The following is a 13,821-nucleotide window of genomic DNA, read 5'->3' as shown; positions in this document are numbered from 1 at the left end:
TTTCTCTCTGGATCAATACGGTTCTCCACAATATAAACCAGAGCATCATTAGAGAGGAATGCGGTGAAGTGGCCGTCCAGAAAGCATCAATATTTCATTTGCATTAGCGAGCCGAGCGATGCAAGCACAGCGCGAGCCAAACCTGACGTGGTTGTCTTCTGACAGGCCTAGATTTCTCTCTCTCTCTCTCTCTCTCTCTCTCTCTCTCTCTCTCTCTCTCTCTCTTCCGTTTGCATGGTTTATTTCATTGATCGTTCACCATGTCTCCTCTCCACCCACGACTGTTGTCAAGCGCGAGAGTCCTGATGCTTTTCTGTCTCTGAGCTGTTAATTAGAAGCTGAAAGCCGTTGATAAGGGCCGTATATCCCCGCTCATTGCCCCGCGTGGCGAAGGCTTTCCTTCCCTTCCTCTCTGAGGATGAGGAGTGGTTTGATCTGGCTCTGCTCCTCCTGTTTAAGCTCATTAACGTCGGAGGTCTTCTCATCCCAGCGTTTACACAGGAAACGCATCACTGCGGCGGTTAAGTGTTCGCAGTGACCTGATGTTTTGTGTGCGTGTTTGTCTGAGCGGTAATGAAATCACCACACCTCCAGCTCATTGGTGTCAGTTTCCAGTGTCTCATCTGTTTTTATGCCAATCTCTGGATCATTTAAAAAGTCTCAATGGTTTTTGTTTATGACCCACTTTAAACTTTTTTTTTGGTTTTATGTTTAAAAAACATCTAAAGATCTACAAGAAGTGTAGCCTTGTTTAAATATCTTCCACTTATCATCACATTATGCACCGAGTTTAAAAAGGGTCCGTTTGAGTGCATGAACCTTCCCACAATGCATCTGTTTCTTTCCGAACCAGCAACTTTTTTTTTCTCTCTGTGGAATTTATCATTTATTTCTATTTGTTCATTTAGGTCACCCACAATTCTTCCTAGTGACTTGCATGTTATATGACTTGTGTTAATATGAATGTTATATGAGCATTTTCAGATGTTTTAATGGTTAAAGTTTAGTTGCAAAAGTTTCAAACTGTCTGTTTTAAAGAATCAAAAGATGCAACAATTCATTTGCTTTATCATAAAGTCTCTATGATGCAATTTATTTATTTGGTAAATATGTCTACATATTTGTGCTTGCATAAATTATATACTATTTGTTTAATATTAAATATTTTTTTGAATATTTACATAAAATGTATACATTTAATACATTTTAATTCAATAAAAAATGTTTTTAAGTCATAATTTCTTTAAAATCTCTACATTTTTCTTTTATAGGTTTTTATGGCTGTATATTGATTGTTTAATATTGTATATTTTTAATTATAGTAACATTTATGTATTTAATATATTCTAAATGATTGAAATGTTTTGCCTTTTTTTGTAAGTGATAATTTTGCTGAAGTCTGTAAATATTTTTGTATCTAAATGTTTTCTGTAAATAAATATGATGAATGTATTTTTTTATTTATTTATTTATTTTATACATACAAACCTGAAACTTTTTACACTGACAGCATTTGGTGGCTTGAATTTCGGAGCGCTCTGCATGCTAACATGTTTTAGTTTTATAGCAATGGATTTCTGTAAGTATGTTCAATATATAAACACTGCATATTGATGCATGCAGGAATACATTTAAAAATCTATATTTGATTTTTAATTAAATGTTATTATTTATTGACTGATTGATAGATTTGTGTTTATTTTTTGTCATTTATTTCATTTCCCAGCCTTGGTGCCTCTTGTGGATTTCAGTATCTTTTATGCTCAGCGTTCGTTTCATTGGTTGGCTGGTGTGGCTGTGATTTGGAAGGATTTGTTAACGTGTTTGTGGTGTTGTCTCTGGCTTCAGAGAGGAAACGCGTCGGTGCCAGAGACAACAGACTGACACGGTGTGTCTCATTAGCAGCAGATGTCCTCTCATCACTCACAGCAGTGTTAGATGTGGACGCTCTGCCGTCTGTCATGTTTGTCAGCGCTCATCCGACCGGATCCTGCAGGCCGCTGTGCGTCACTGACACTCGTTAGAACGGAGAGGAACACGCAAACACACGCTGAGATGAAGAGCGCAGGTCAGCGGCCCGATCGTATCTCAGCCTCATTACACTCGGAAGAGCTTTAATCAAACATTCATTATCTCTTCCTTCTCTTTCTCTCATGCACCTAAACATGCTCCTTTCTTTTCTTGTTGCCACAAAGCAAGACCTGAAAATGAAGACGCTCTCGTTTCCTTTTTAGCATGGGTTTTGTGACTTTGATCAGGAGTCGAGTCGCTCGTTTAGAGACACTCACGGAGGAAATACTGAGAAATATTTGATGGTAGTCCAGCTGTTAACTAGTGTTTGACACAGTTCCTCGCACTTACACCAGACAATTACGAGAACTTAAGAGTGCAAATATCTGACCAACACACAAACAAAGTTATTTAAATTTGTTTTATTTAAATGTGTGTACATTTACTTTCATGCATTTTCTTACTGAATGTGCATTATTTACGTTTTTACATGTTTAAATATTTATATTATGTTGTTTATGTAAATATTTAATGTTATTTACTTATTTATTAATATAAATATGAATTTATTTATTTGAATGTTAATGAAATAATTAAATAAAATGATTATTATTATTGGTTTTGTTCATTGTTTTAGTATTTTAACTTCTAAAGACCTGAACTGCAGTTTTTCATCAGAGTGCTGTGTTTAGCACATTTCAAAACCTTCAAGATAGCAGAAAGCATTATTAAACTGTACTTTTTTCATTACATGCACCATAGCTCGAGCCTCTTTGTGTTTTGCACTCAGGCATAGAAAATAATAATATTCACATATATATATTATAATATTTATATTTATGTATATTGTCAGTAAAAAATGAGGATCACAAAATGCTAATATTGATGATAGTGATGTATTGTATGAATATATCTTGCGTTCTTATTTAGTATTCTCTCTCTCTCTCTCTCTCTGTTTGTAAGATATTAATACAGCTGTCCATCATACTTTGCTTCGCTCTATCTACAGATTAAACCGTATCTCTCGAAAGTGTACACACACACACACACACACACACACTCACAATACACTCTCAATGCCTGCCAGCTTCACCATGGTATCACTGTAGTATCTATAGCAACCAGCGGCTCTGTATAAAGCCAGAGTTTGAGTGTTAGCATGGAGAACATCATTACTCCAGGAGAGAGAGAGTGAGAGAGAGTGTCTCTCCGCTGAGCGCTTAAACATCTCTGTAATGTCATTAGCTCCTCTCCCTTCAGCTCTACTCCAATAGAATTACCACACTTCCACTGTACTGTGTGTGTGTGTGTGTGTGTGTGCGTGTGTGCGCACGCTTGTACAGATGTCTTTGCGTGGGCCGTTTTGAGTTTTAGACCATCGGATTGAGGACAGTCTTGTAAAGTGAGGACATTTTGGCCAGCCCTCACTTTCTGAGGCCTGTTTGAGGGCCAAGACTGGGTTTTAGTGATCAGGTTATAATTAGGCAAAGGGTAGGTTTAGGGTAAGGGTTTGGGTTTGGGCAAGGCACGGCACTTCTAATGAGTAAGGGTTAGGGTAGGGAGCTAGGGATAGCATTGTGTGTGTGTGTGTGTGTGTGTGTGTGTAATCACATCCTGTCAGATCAGGGTTTGTATTTTACGATCCCTTCAAGCTCTCACTTTTCAGCAGTTATCTCTCACCAAATAGAGCCTCGGAGATTCGTTTCAGTCACATTAGGATCTCAGTCTAGTGTGATGAAACGTGATGACATGGTTACCGACAGAACAAAGAGCAGATGACCAATTCTAGCTCCAAGCAGCTCCACTTCAAGTAAATTGAATGCTGCTAAATCCTCTTTTATGGCTGTGATCTCTTCCCTCTCATGAGTTCAGTGATCACCCCAGGGAGGAAAAAAATATTCATTGAAATTGTGTGTATTTTTCATATGAATAACATTAAAGGAATGGTCAGGGTTTGATAGAAATCATTTGCAGTCCTTCAAAAACAATTGCAGGTACAGTAAGGCAATATGGAATGGAAATGATCTAAACAACTTAACAACTCATATATCGTCTCCTCGCAGCGACTCTTTCTATCTACAGCACTGCTTCGCTGTCCTCTGAGACGCTCCTCACGCTGATGCTCTTCCCTTTGTCCAGCACTTTTTTGGGTTTTGCATGCATGTTAAATAGCTAGTTCCACCAAAAAAGCACAACAGGCGTCATGGAAGTCGTTCGTATGACTCATGTGCTTTCTAGCCTTGTGCAAAACACAGCTTGCTTTCCACACGACAATCTCTCATGACGACTCCTGTCTGTCAATTACCCAGAATCCCTCATGCACGTACTTCAGCTATCATTGTGCTTTAAGAGACAAAAACACAGTGTGAGAAGCGCTTAACAGCCCGACCTTCACACACTCAGACACACTTTTCTGCTGCATTTTTTTTATTTTATTTTTTCAGGAAAATGAGTACGTCTCTCTTAAGTTCACTCCAATGCTTCGAGAAGAAAAAGAATGTGATCGCTGATTATTGTTGGTGTTTAATTGAGTGATTTATTAAGATGATTTATGATTATTATGATTGAAATGATTTATTATTATTTATTATATTCATTTTGTTATTTATTTATTTATTTTTGGTTTACGTTTAGTTCATATGTTATTTTAATATTTTATTTAAATCTTTAAAACAATACATATAATTAATATATTTATTTTATTTTAAGGATTTTCTGATATTTATTATTATTATTATTATTATTATTATTATTATTATTAACTATCTTAATTTATTTGAGGTTGAAAACTTAATATATAATAATGATATTAAATCCTGTTTTCATAAGTTTTATCTTTGGTGTTCAAAGCAGATTTGTTAATTCATTAATTCATTTTAAATTTTGTGTATCCTACAAATATTTAAAATCTTGCAGTGCTGCTTCTCAAGTGCATTTATGTATGTATAAAGTTTAGTTTTCACAGCAGAAAGCAATCATATGACTTCTGAAGTCTTTAACGCACAACGGATATGGACTTCATTGCTTAAAAACTAAAGAGCTGAATAAATATTCCACAGAAATCATGCAAACGTGGAGTGTGACTAAATAGTAACTACGTTTTATTATGCGGATGCACTTTTCCTACTCCACATCCAGATGATGTTGTGCTAGACTCGGTGAAGAGGGTGTCCCACTTAGGTCCTTTATCGAGTAGCCTACACCTTCCTGTCAGCAGGAGTATTTCCTGTCTTTATCTCGTTCATTACTCACACAATCTGTGATCAGGCAGCAGTTGATGTTTATTAGCGCAGCACGCTTGTGTCTTAAACAAAATAGAGCAACCAACCTGTAAATAATGCATGCGCTGTTCCGACACGTGTCGCAGTTGGCCGTGTCCTGTCCGGTCCGATACGAGAGCCTGTGAGGAGATAAAGAGAGAGAGAGACGAGTCATTCCTCATTATCGGCTGTGTTAGCATTCCTCACAGCGGCGTTCTGCAGAGGACACGCGGGACACAGCTCACAGACTGTCACTGCAATGCTGGATATCAAATCAAGCTGATATTGACTGGGTTTGTGTTTGCTAACAGGAGCTAAACTGTGCTGATGCATGTGGCACATGTCTCTTTCTGTGCGGTGTGCTGTCTACATAGGCAGCTGTCTTTTAAGGTAGCATCCTGGCTGAAATGAAACCACACGAGACTGAATTTAGCAGTCATGCCAACTAATTATGGAATACTTTATTCAAATGCACAGCAGACACAAATGTTGAATGCATTTGGCTTTTCAAATCAATTTAAATCAGATCAAACTGATCACAGATTTTGATTTATTATTATTATTATTATTATTATTATTATTATTATCATCATGAAATTAAAAAAAGGACTATTTCAGCTCTTTTAAGACAAGTCTTCCTATTGAGCTTTCTTTTAGTATATAATAATTTATCTGCTGTTTTTATTTGTTTATTGTAATTTACTTAGTTACTAAAATGTTTTTTCCCCTATTTCCTGTTAATCCAAATGTATTAGTATTTTTAAGTAATACATTTATCTCATTTTTTTCTGTTTTATTTGTTTGCTTATTCTTTTATTTTTACCATACAGACATTTTACCATAGAGACATTTACTGCTAATTTCCAGCCAGGACATTATTAATTAATTTCTTTTAACTCAATGCTGGGAATGTTTCAGTACGCAGGTAAAGCACCAGTAAATTCCTTCATATTAATAAAGTACATTGTGTCTTATTTTTATGCATATGTTTAAGGTGTAGAATTTGGTCACCTATTAATAGCCTTCATTTCAGGCATGCTTTTGAAATGCTGTCTCCTTGTGACCTTTAACCCTGTATAGAGGCCACAGGAGCATAATTTGACAGAAGCATGCAACTGTTCACTGTGCATGTAGGTAGTATGTTCACACGAGCCTCCAGCCTGCAGTAAATGTGAAATATGATCTGAGTTTAGACCAGTGGACACTGATAGACCAGTGGACACTAGACAGGGGGAAACAGGAAGTTAATTTGTCAGATCTTCTCGGGTTTTTGCCTTTCACTTTTATCAGAGTTTTTTTCAGCTGTAGAACTTTGTGTGTAAATATTTGCTTCGAAGTGAATTATAATCAGGCCGGATGTGTGTGTAATGTTTGTTGGAGCGCTGAGTTGTGTTCCTGAATTACTTCATTGCTGTTTTGTACATCAGCAATCAGCTCCACGTCGACGCTCTCAACAGCGTGAAAAACAAAACTGTTATTCAAACGCTGAATAAATTATACACAATACTAGAATGCATCTCATTATAGTCACTTAACTGTCACTCACTGGAGGTTTGCACAGTGACGGTTTGAGACTTGCAGATCAGCGCAAGCTCATTGACCAGTGGTGTTTTCCTGAATCTCCAGCATTATGGGAATATCATGTATATTCAGCTCTAGGATGTACAGTACATGTGAGTTTGCAGTGTCATTTAAAAGTGATATCATTAAATGATTGCATGCAAAAACACATACAACACACTTTTTTAAATCAATTATTGCCTGCTTAGGATGAATTGTGTTGTATTCCTCATTTGGATAAAATCATCTGCAAAATGAATGCATGTTCTGTACCATTAGAAAACGTTTTAGAAAGAAGTCTGTTTTGAGCACCAATGCTGCATTTATAGGATCAAAAACATTCAAATTAAAATATAATTGATTTCTGTGATGCAAAGCTGAATTTTCAACATCATTACTCCAGTCTTCAGAGTCACATGATCCTTCAGAAATATAATATGCTGATATGCTGCTCAAATATGATTCTTTTTATTATTATTATCAATGTTGAAAACAGTTGTGCAGCTCAGTATTTTTGTGAAAACTTATAATAGCATCTATTTGAAATGGAAACCTTTCGTAATATAAAAAGTGTCTCGGTTAATTGAATGCATACTTGCTGAATTCACTAATGAATTCCTTAAGACTCAGCATTTACTTAACATCTCATTCATTTACTAAATTGCTAGTTATTATTAATCTCATTGTTTTCTCTCTTTGAAAAAGTTTTGCGTTTTGCAGGTTTGTCAGACATAAATGTTGCTAGAGCTCTATAATGTTAGCAGTTTTTGATGTATAATGGTGATCTTTCTCTCTGAAGCGACTCAAGCTCTCAGTGTACAGTAGTCCGTGTTTAGGATTGTGCTGTAGACTCGGAGCTGAATATTTCTTACATCTATGAATGCTAAAGTCAATAGCATAAATCTCCTTTTGTCAACAAGGTTTTCTCTGCCGGTGGTGATGTGTGGGGTCTGAAAATTGGAGAAGCTTTCCTTTCACTGTTGGCTGACATTAGTAATTACTGCCTGTCGTCGCAGCGATTGCTTTGCGGGCAGGAAGAAGGCGACCCGGCGACCCGTCTGACGGTCCAGCGATGGAGGGCCAGTGTCAGACTGACGGGAACTCGACGGAGTGATCAGTAGCTCTGATGAGGCATGTATCTCCAGCTCGACTCGGTCCGTCTCTCATTGCTGGAGTATTACAGGATGAACACAAGTTAAGCTGCATTGACAGCATCTCTGGCCTCCTGTCGATTGGCACAGAAAATAACTTACATTTATAATGTCAATGTGTGTTGTTGTTTTAAGTTATAGGTAATTTTGGTAGTTAAACCACTATTTTGCTTATGGATGTTTAACCCCCCCCCCCCCCCCCAAAAAAAAGAAAAGAAAATCTATATATTTGTTTATTTTTTAAAGTAATTTATTTTTATTTTTTATGTGCACTGAGTATTCATTGATTTATTATTAAAGTCAGTAAACTGATGTTTACCACTTTATTGATTTCTTTAAAGATGGTGCGATAATGCTTATATTTTGATAATCCATTGAGTAATAATTACAAAATGGAAGAATTTCAATTAATTCTTGAAATTGATAAGTATGTTTAAATGTTGAAAATATGATTTAAATAAAATGGGAAATTAATTTAAAATTAACTACTTTAGTTGTGATGAAATTAGCTTGAAGAAATAATATAGAAAGAGTTTTTCCTGCAACTATCGAGTCTTGAAAGTTTGTTTTTTATAATTTAGTTTGAACTTGCAGGTGTTTGTCTCACCTTTTAACTTGTGTTTTTTGTTATTTAAATGTGCTTGCATACAGTACAGACCAAAAGTTTGGAAACATTACTATTTTTAATGTTTTTGAAAGAAGTTTCTTCTGCTCATCAAGCCTGCATTTATTTGATCAAAAATACAGAAAAAACAGTAATATTGTGATATATTTTACATTTATTATCATCTATTTCTCTGATGCAAAGCTGCATTTTTAGGATCATTATCACATGATCTTTTAGAAATCATTTTAATATGATGATTCATTATCAAAGTTGGAAACAGTTCTGCTGCTTAATATTTTTTCAGAACATGTGATACTTTTTTAGGATACTTTGATGAATAATAAAAAAATAAAAAAATAAAAAGCTATGTTTTTAAAATATAAATATTTTGTAATAACAACATACACTACTGGTCACTAATTTGGTGTCAGTAATTTTTTTTCTTTTTTTTTCAATCAATAATCAAAATCAATAATTTTATTCAGCAAGGATGTGTTAAATTGATAAAAAGTGATAGTAAAGAAAATATATTATTATATATATTTTTTTTTTGAATAAATGCAGTTCTTTTGAACCTTTTATTGATCAAATATATTAGACAGCAGAACTGTTTCCAACACTCATAATAAATCAGAATATTAGGATGATTTCTAAATGATCATGTGATCGACTGATGTTACATGTGACACTGAAGGCTGGAGGAATGATGCTGAAAATTCAGCTGCGCATCACAGGAATAAATTATTTTTTAAAAGTATATTCAAATAGAAAACTATTATTTTAAGTTGTAATAATGTTTCAGAATATGACTGTATTTCTGTATTTTTGATCAAATAAATGCAGGCTTGATGAGCAGAAGAAACTTCTTTCAAAAACATTAAAAATAGTAATGTTTCCAAACTTTGGTCTGTACTGTATATAATTTGACTTTCATTATTATTTAGCACAATACTACTGTAGTCTAATCTAGCTGGTTGTTCATCTTCAGGTTAATGATCAAATCAAGATATATTATTGTCAAAATGCAAAAAAAAAAAAAAAAACGGGACAAAAAATAAACTGGTCCTGCATGTTATTTATCATAAAATAAAAATAATGTATTTAGTGGTTTATATGTAAAAATGCAATGGGCATAAGAAAATTCTGTATATTAGTTATTAGACAAAAAATAAAAATAAACTCAGTTTTAGGCCAGATTTATATCATGTCCATTGTGATCCATACTGAAGTATGCATTTCTACACCGATCCCCTTCTTCCAGTCAGACTCCGATGTGGTTGAATGGTAGAAAATGCATCGTGACCTCAGCCGGACTGAACAGCAAATGGTTCAGTGTGAAACCCCTGCTTCTCTGTGACTCAGTGAGACTGAAACTACAGTCCAGAGCTGATTTTTTTAGCAGTCATTGCCAGAGAGCAGACCATACGACCATTACCTGCACCGGCTCCTTCACAGGTCAAACTGTGGGGCTCATCGTGTTAAAGAGTGGGACACCGATGGCCATTTTGGCTCTAATGAGAGCATGTGAAGTGCTGTTTGCTGATGCGTGGGGTTTATCTGAGGCTAGTTTCCATGCCTAATGGGGACAGTGATGTATAGCACTGTTGCTGGGAGCCGGAGGTTAGACAGGAGGGCAGGAGGAAGGCAGAATAATGTTTGTCACAAGGCTCTGGCTGCCAGCAGTGATCAGGCCGAACCCTCCGGAGCAGCTGGCACAGCGCAGGACGTAATGTGTTGGAATGTAAAAAGGAAAGTCAATTATGTTGTATTCCAAGAGAGCGAGAGAAAGAAGACCTTTGGGACGCAAGTTGAATTCTCCCACAAAGGACCCTCTGTTATTGGGCAGCATATTATTTGTGCAGATTGCATCGATTATTAATTTACAGTAACTGTACAGAGAAACAGTTACTGTCAGAAGTATTTATTTTCAAAGCTTTGGGTGACACACACACACACACACACACACACACATATATATATATATATATAGTATCTTCCTAATTTTCATTACGGATGAGTTATGGTAATTATTAATTTATTATAAAATAAAGTATTTTTGCCTTACGTTTTAGCAAGGGCTGGTTATGAGGGTATATAGAAATGTCAAGCAGCAGAGATATTGTTGCAAAACAGGAGATATTTTATGCATTTTTGTAAGCCTTGTGTGTGTGTGTGTGTTTGTGTGTGTAGATAGATAGATAGATACTTCAAGACACTTCAAGAAACCTGCAAAGCTAAAGTACAGTGCAAAGTTTTAGGCACTTGTTTAAAAATGCTGTGAAGTTAGGATGCCATCAAAAATAATGTCATGTAGATTTTATTAATTAACTTCTATTAACTTAACTAAATTAAATCAACATTTGGTGTGACCACACTATACGTAAAAAAAAAAATAGTTTTTGTCCTAGGTGCACTTGAACATTGATTTTCAGGAAGCTTTGCAGGTTTCTTGAAGCATCTTGGAGACATTGGCACAGTTCTTCTGGATTGAGTCTGTCTCAGTTTGTTCTGTTTCTTCATGTTATTCCAGACAGACTGATGATGGTGAGATCAGATCTCTGTCTGGAACACTGGCTGTTGTCTGACAAAAATCTGACTGGATTATTACAATGGAAAAAATAATTGGTTATAATTGTAAAATAATATTTACCATAGACATACTACAGCAAAAGATAGAAATAATTGACATAAAACCATTTTTGGTTGGTGAAAATACTAGCGGCCTAAGACTTTTGCACAGTACTATATGTGTGTGTGTGTATATATATATATATATATATATATATATATATATGTGTGTGTGTGTGTGTGTGCTTTTTACTGTGATTCATAGTTTAGCTACACAACCGCTATAATTCCCTTTGATCCTGTATCATGTTTTTAGTCAAACACCTCTTTGCATACTTCTTTGTCTGCAGCGCGCTTTTGAACATGTTGAAGACTACTACATCAAGCCTGTGGTAATGTAACAGATATAATTATGAGCACATTCACCTACGTCCTCCAGTCATGTCTTTTGTCACACGAATGACATTTCTGAGTGTGTGGAATGAGACTAATGTTGCATAACCACACAAGCAGTAACTATTTCTGCATTGGATGCAGGAAAATGCACTGACCTGAGCTGGGGAATTGAAAACTTGTTGCATTGCCTGGAGAATACATTAAAATATTATTTAAAGTGTAATATCTGGAAAAACATTATCTGTAAGAAATCTCTTATATTTGCTCGGGTAATGTTAGAAAATATTCTCTCTGAAACCAAAGCTGAGTTTCATTTGTTCTTGTGTCAATGCTTTTTTGTGTGTAATGCATGCTATTAGACTTTATATAAGTCTTCAATTAATAATGCATCGGATAATGTGTTTATTATGCTAAATGTTGTTTTGATCAGTCAACGGCCCATTGTCCAGTGAATCTCAGAGTTTGTGCTTGAGCAGATCTCTAATCATCCTCATGATGATTTTGTCTAGTCTCCTGATCATCTACTTGATCAGTGAATTTCTGTTTCTCTCTAAATTGCATGCAAACTGATCTCATAAGGGGCTTACTCAATGTAGTACAGTTTTTTTGTGTGTAAATGCTGAACTAATCAGTATGTTATGCTTAGCTGGGTGGGATAAAGCCAAATGTGGCATTGGAATATTTTAAAGCGATAGTTTAGGCTGATTTGCATGATATCCTGCTGTGGGAATGAGCTGGTTTATCATTGATTGGCTCTGACTGTAGATATTCAGCTGTTATGCATGTAAATATCCTGCTTGTGTAGCTTACTAGTTAGTGTCTGTTATATTTCCCATTCGGACTTGTTCATTTCATCTAAATATACTGCATAATCCTTTTCTTTGTGAGGTACAGTACATTTTATTGTCTTTTTCTACTCTCTTAAAAAAGGTTTGTCATTGCTTAATGCCTCTGCCCCGATTTGGAGCGGATTCAATTGTTAGATTAAATAGGCACTCTCGAAAGTAGAAGGCTCTTGGCATCATTAAGTAAGTAGTATTTAGAAGGCCTCTAGCAAATTTCCCATGTTGAATGCAAGGTGATAAAAGTCAATATGAAAAAGAGCGTTGCCCCTGAAGTCTTGCTAACCGACCAAAGATTCACTTATACATCCTAATTAGACCTGCTATAGCAGTCAGTTTAACAATTCTTGGAGGTTATTTAATGTTTAGAAAACCATAGAGACAACCAAAGTCATCAATTTTAGGTCAACTTTCCAAACAGTGTACAATCGTTCGTTGGAGCATTCAACACATTGTAGTTGGCATGTGTTGAAGATGTTTAGTGTAACCTGTAAGGAAATGCAATTCTGCTTAGTGCAGTTCTGTTGGCACAATTTTATTTTTGTGCATTGTGGTTCACATTGTAGTTTGTATATTGGCGTGCATTGTGGATTTTTCAATTACTACGTCACAGAATTTCTAAACAATGTGCTACACTTAAAGTTACTAACCAATTAAAGCTATACTCATCTATCCACATTAGGGCTACCTGATGTATTGTTTTCTGTGTTGAAAACATTTCTTGTGTCCAATGCATGAACGCACAGACAAAACCAAAATGAACCAGCTTTAGGTCATCTTTACAAAAAAAAATATGTATTGTGGTTCACTTGCACATTTAACACATTGCAGGTGGCATTTGTTGTGAATGTTTGGAGAAACCTGTTTGGAAATGCAATTCTGCTTCTGCCTTCCCATATACAGTAGTCTTGCTAACCAACCAAAGATGCACTCATCCATCCAAATTTGACCTACTTTAGCTGTTTGAGAACCAATCAATACATGAAAATGAAGTAATATATTCTATTCTATTCTATTCTATGCATCGAGCTATCCAGTGTAATCCTCCTTTAGGTCAACTTTCTGAACAATGTGCATTGTGGCTCAATGACACTTTCAACACCTTGGGGAAACCTATGAAGAAATGCACTTCTGCTTGGTGTAGTTCTGTTGGCACAGAATTTTATTTTTATGAAATAGAGTGCTTCCCTTGGAGTCTTGCTAACCAAACAGAGCTGTACTCATCCTTCCTAGTTAGACCTGCTATTGCAGTTTGAAAACCAAACAATACATGGGACTGACGTGATATTTTCTTTCTTGGATTAGTTTCTTTGTATGCCATGCATATCGAAACAACCAAAGTAATCCATTGTGCTTCAACACATTGCATTTGACCTGTTTTGGGAAACCTGTGGGAAATTGCAATTCTGTTTGATGCGGTTCTTTTG

At 35.6% G+C, this 13,821-nt stretch overlaps 2 protein-coding genes across 5 annotated transcripts in view; one reads left to right on the top strand and one right to left on the bottom strand.

The window, feature by feature from the left end:
• The window catches only part of LOC113083532 (dedicator of cytokinesis protein 1), a 179,413-nt gene that overhangs the window by 93,377 nt on the left and 72,215 nt on the right, over nucleotides 1-13,821 (top strand). The gene's annotated exons all lie outside the window — the stretch shown is intronic.
• Nucleotides 1-13,821, bottom strand: part of LOC113083533 (protein FAM196A-like) — a 33,453-nt gene that overhangs the window by 6,586 nt on the left and 13,046 nt on the right. The window contains exon 3 of one of the 3 annotated variants that reach the window (XM_026254574.1): nucleotides 5,339-5,410. In XM_026254574.1, the coding sequence (XP_026110359.1) occupies nucleotides 5,339-5,410 (72 nt within the window). Of the gene's footprint in view, nucleotides 1-5,338; nucleotides 5,411-7,779; nucleotides 8,056-11,448; nucleotides 13,783-13,821 lie in introns of those variants that run through there. The other 2 variants (XM_026254576.1, XM_026254575.1) reach the window with 2 other exon arrangements.

The sequence above is a fragment of the Carassius auratus genome, unplaced genomic scaffold (genome assembly GCF_003368295.1).
Source record: "Carassius auratus strain Wakin unplaced genomic scaffold, ASM336829v1 scaf_tig00038657, whole genome shotgun sequence".
Taxonomy (NCBI): Eukaryota; Metazoa; Chordata; class Actinopteri; order Cypriniformes; family Cyprinidae; genus Carassius; species Carassius auratus.
This window is presented reverse-complemented; position numbering and strand designations above follow the sequence as displayed.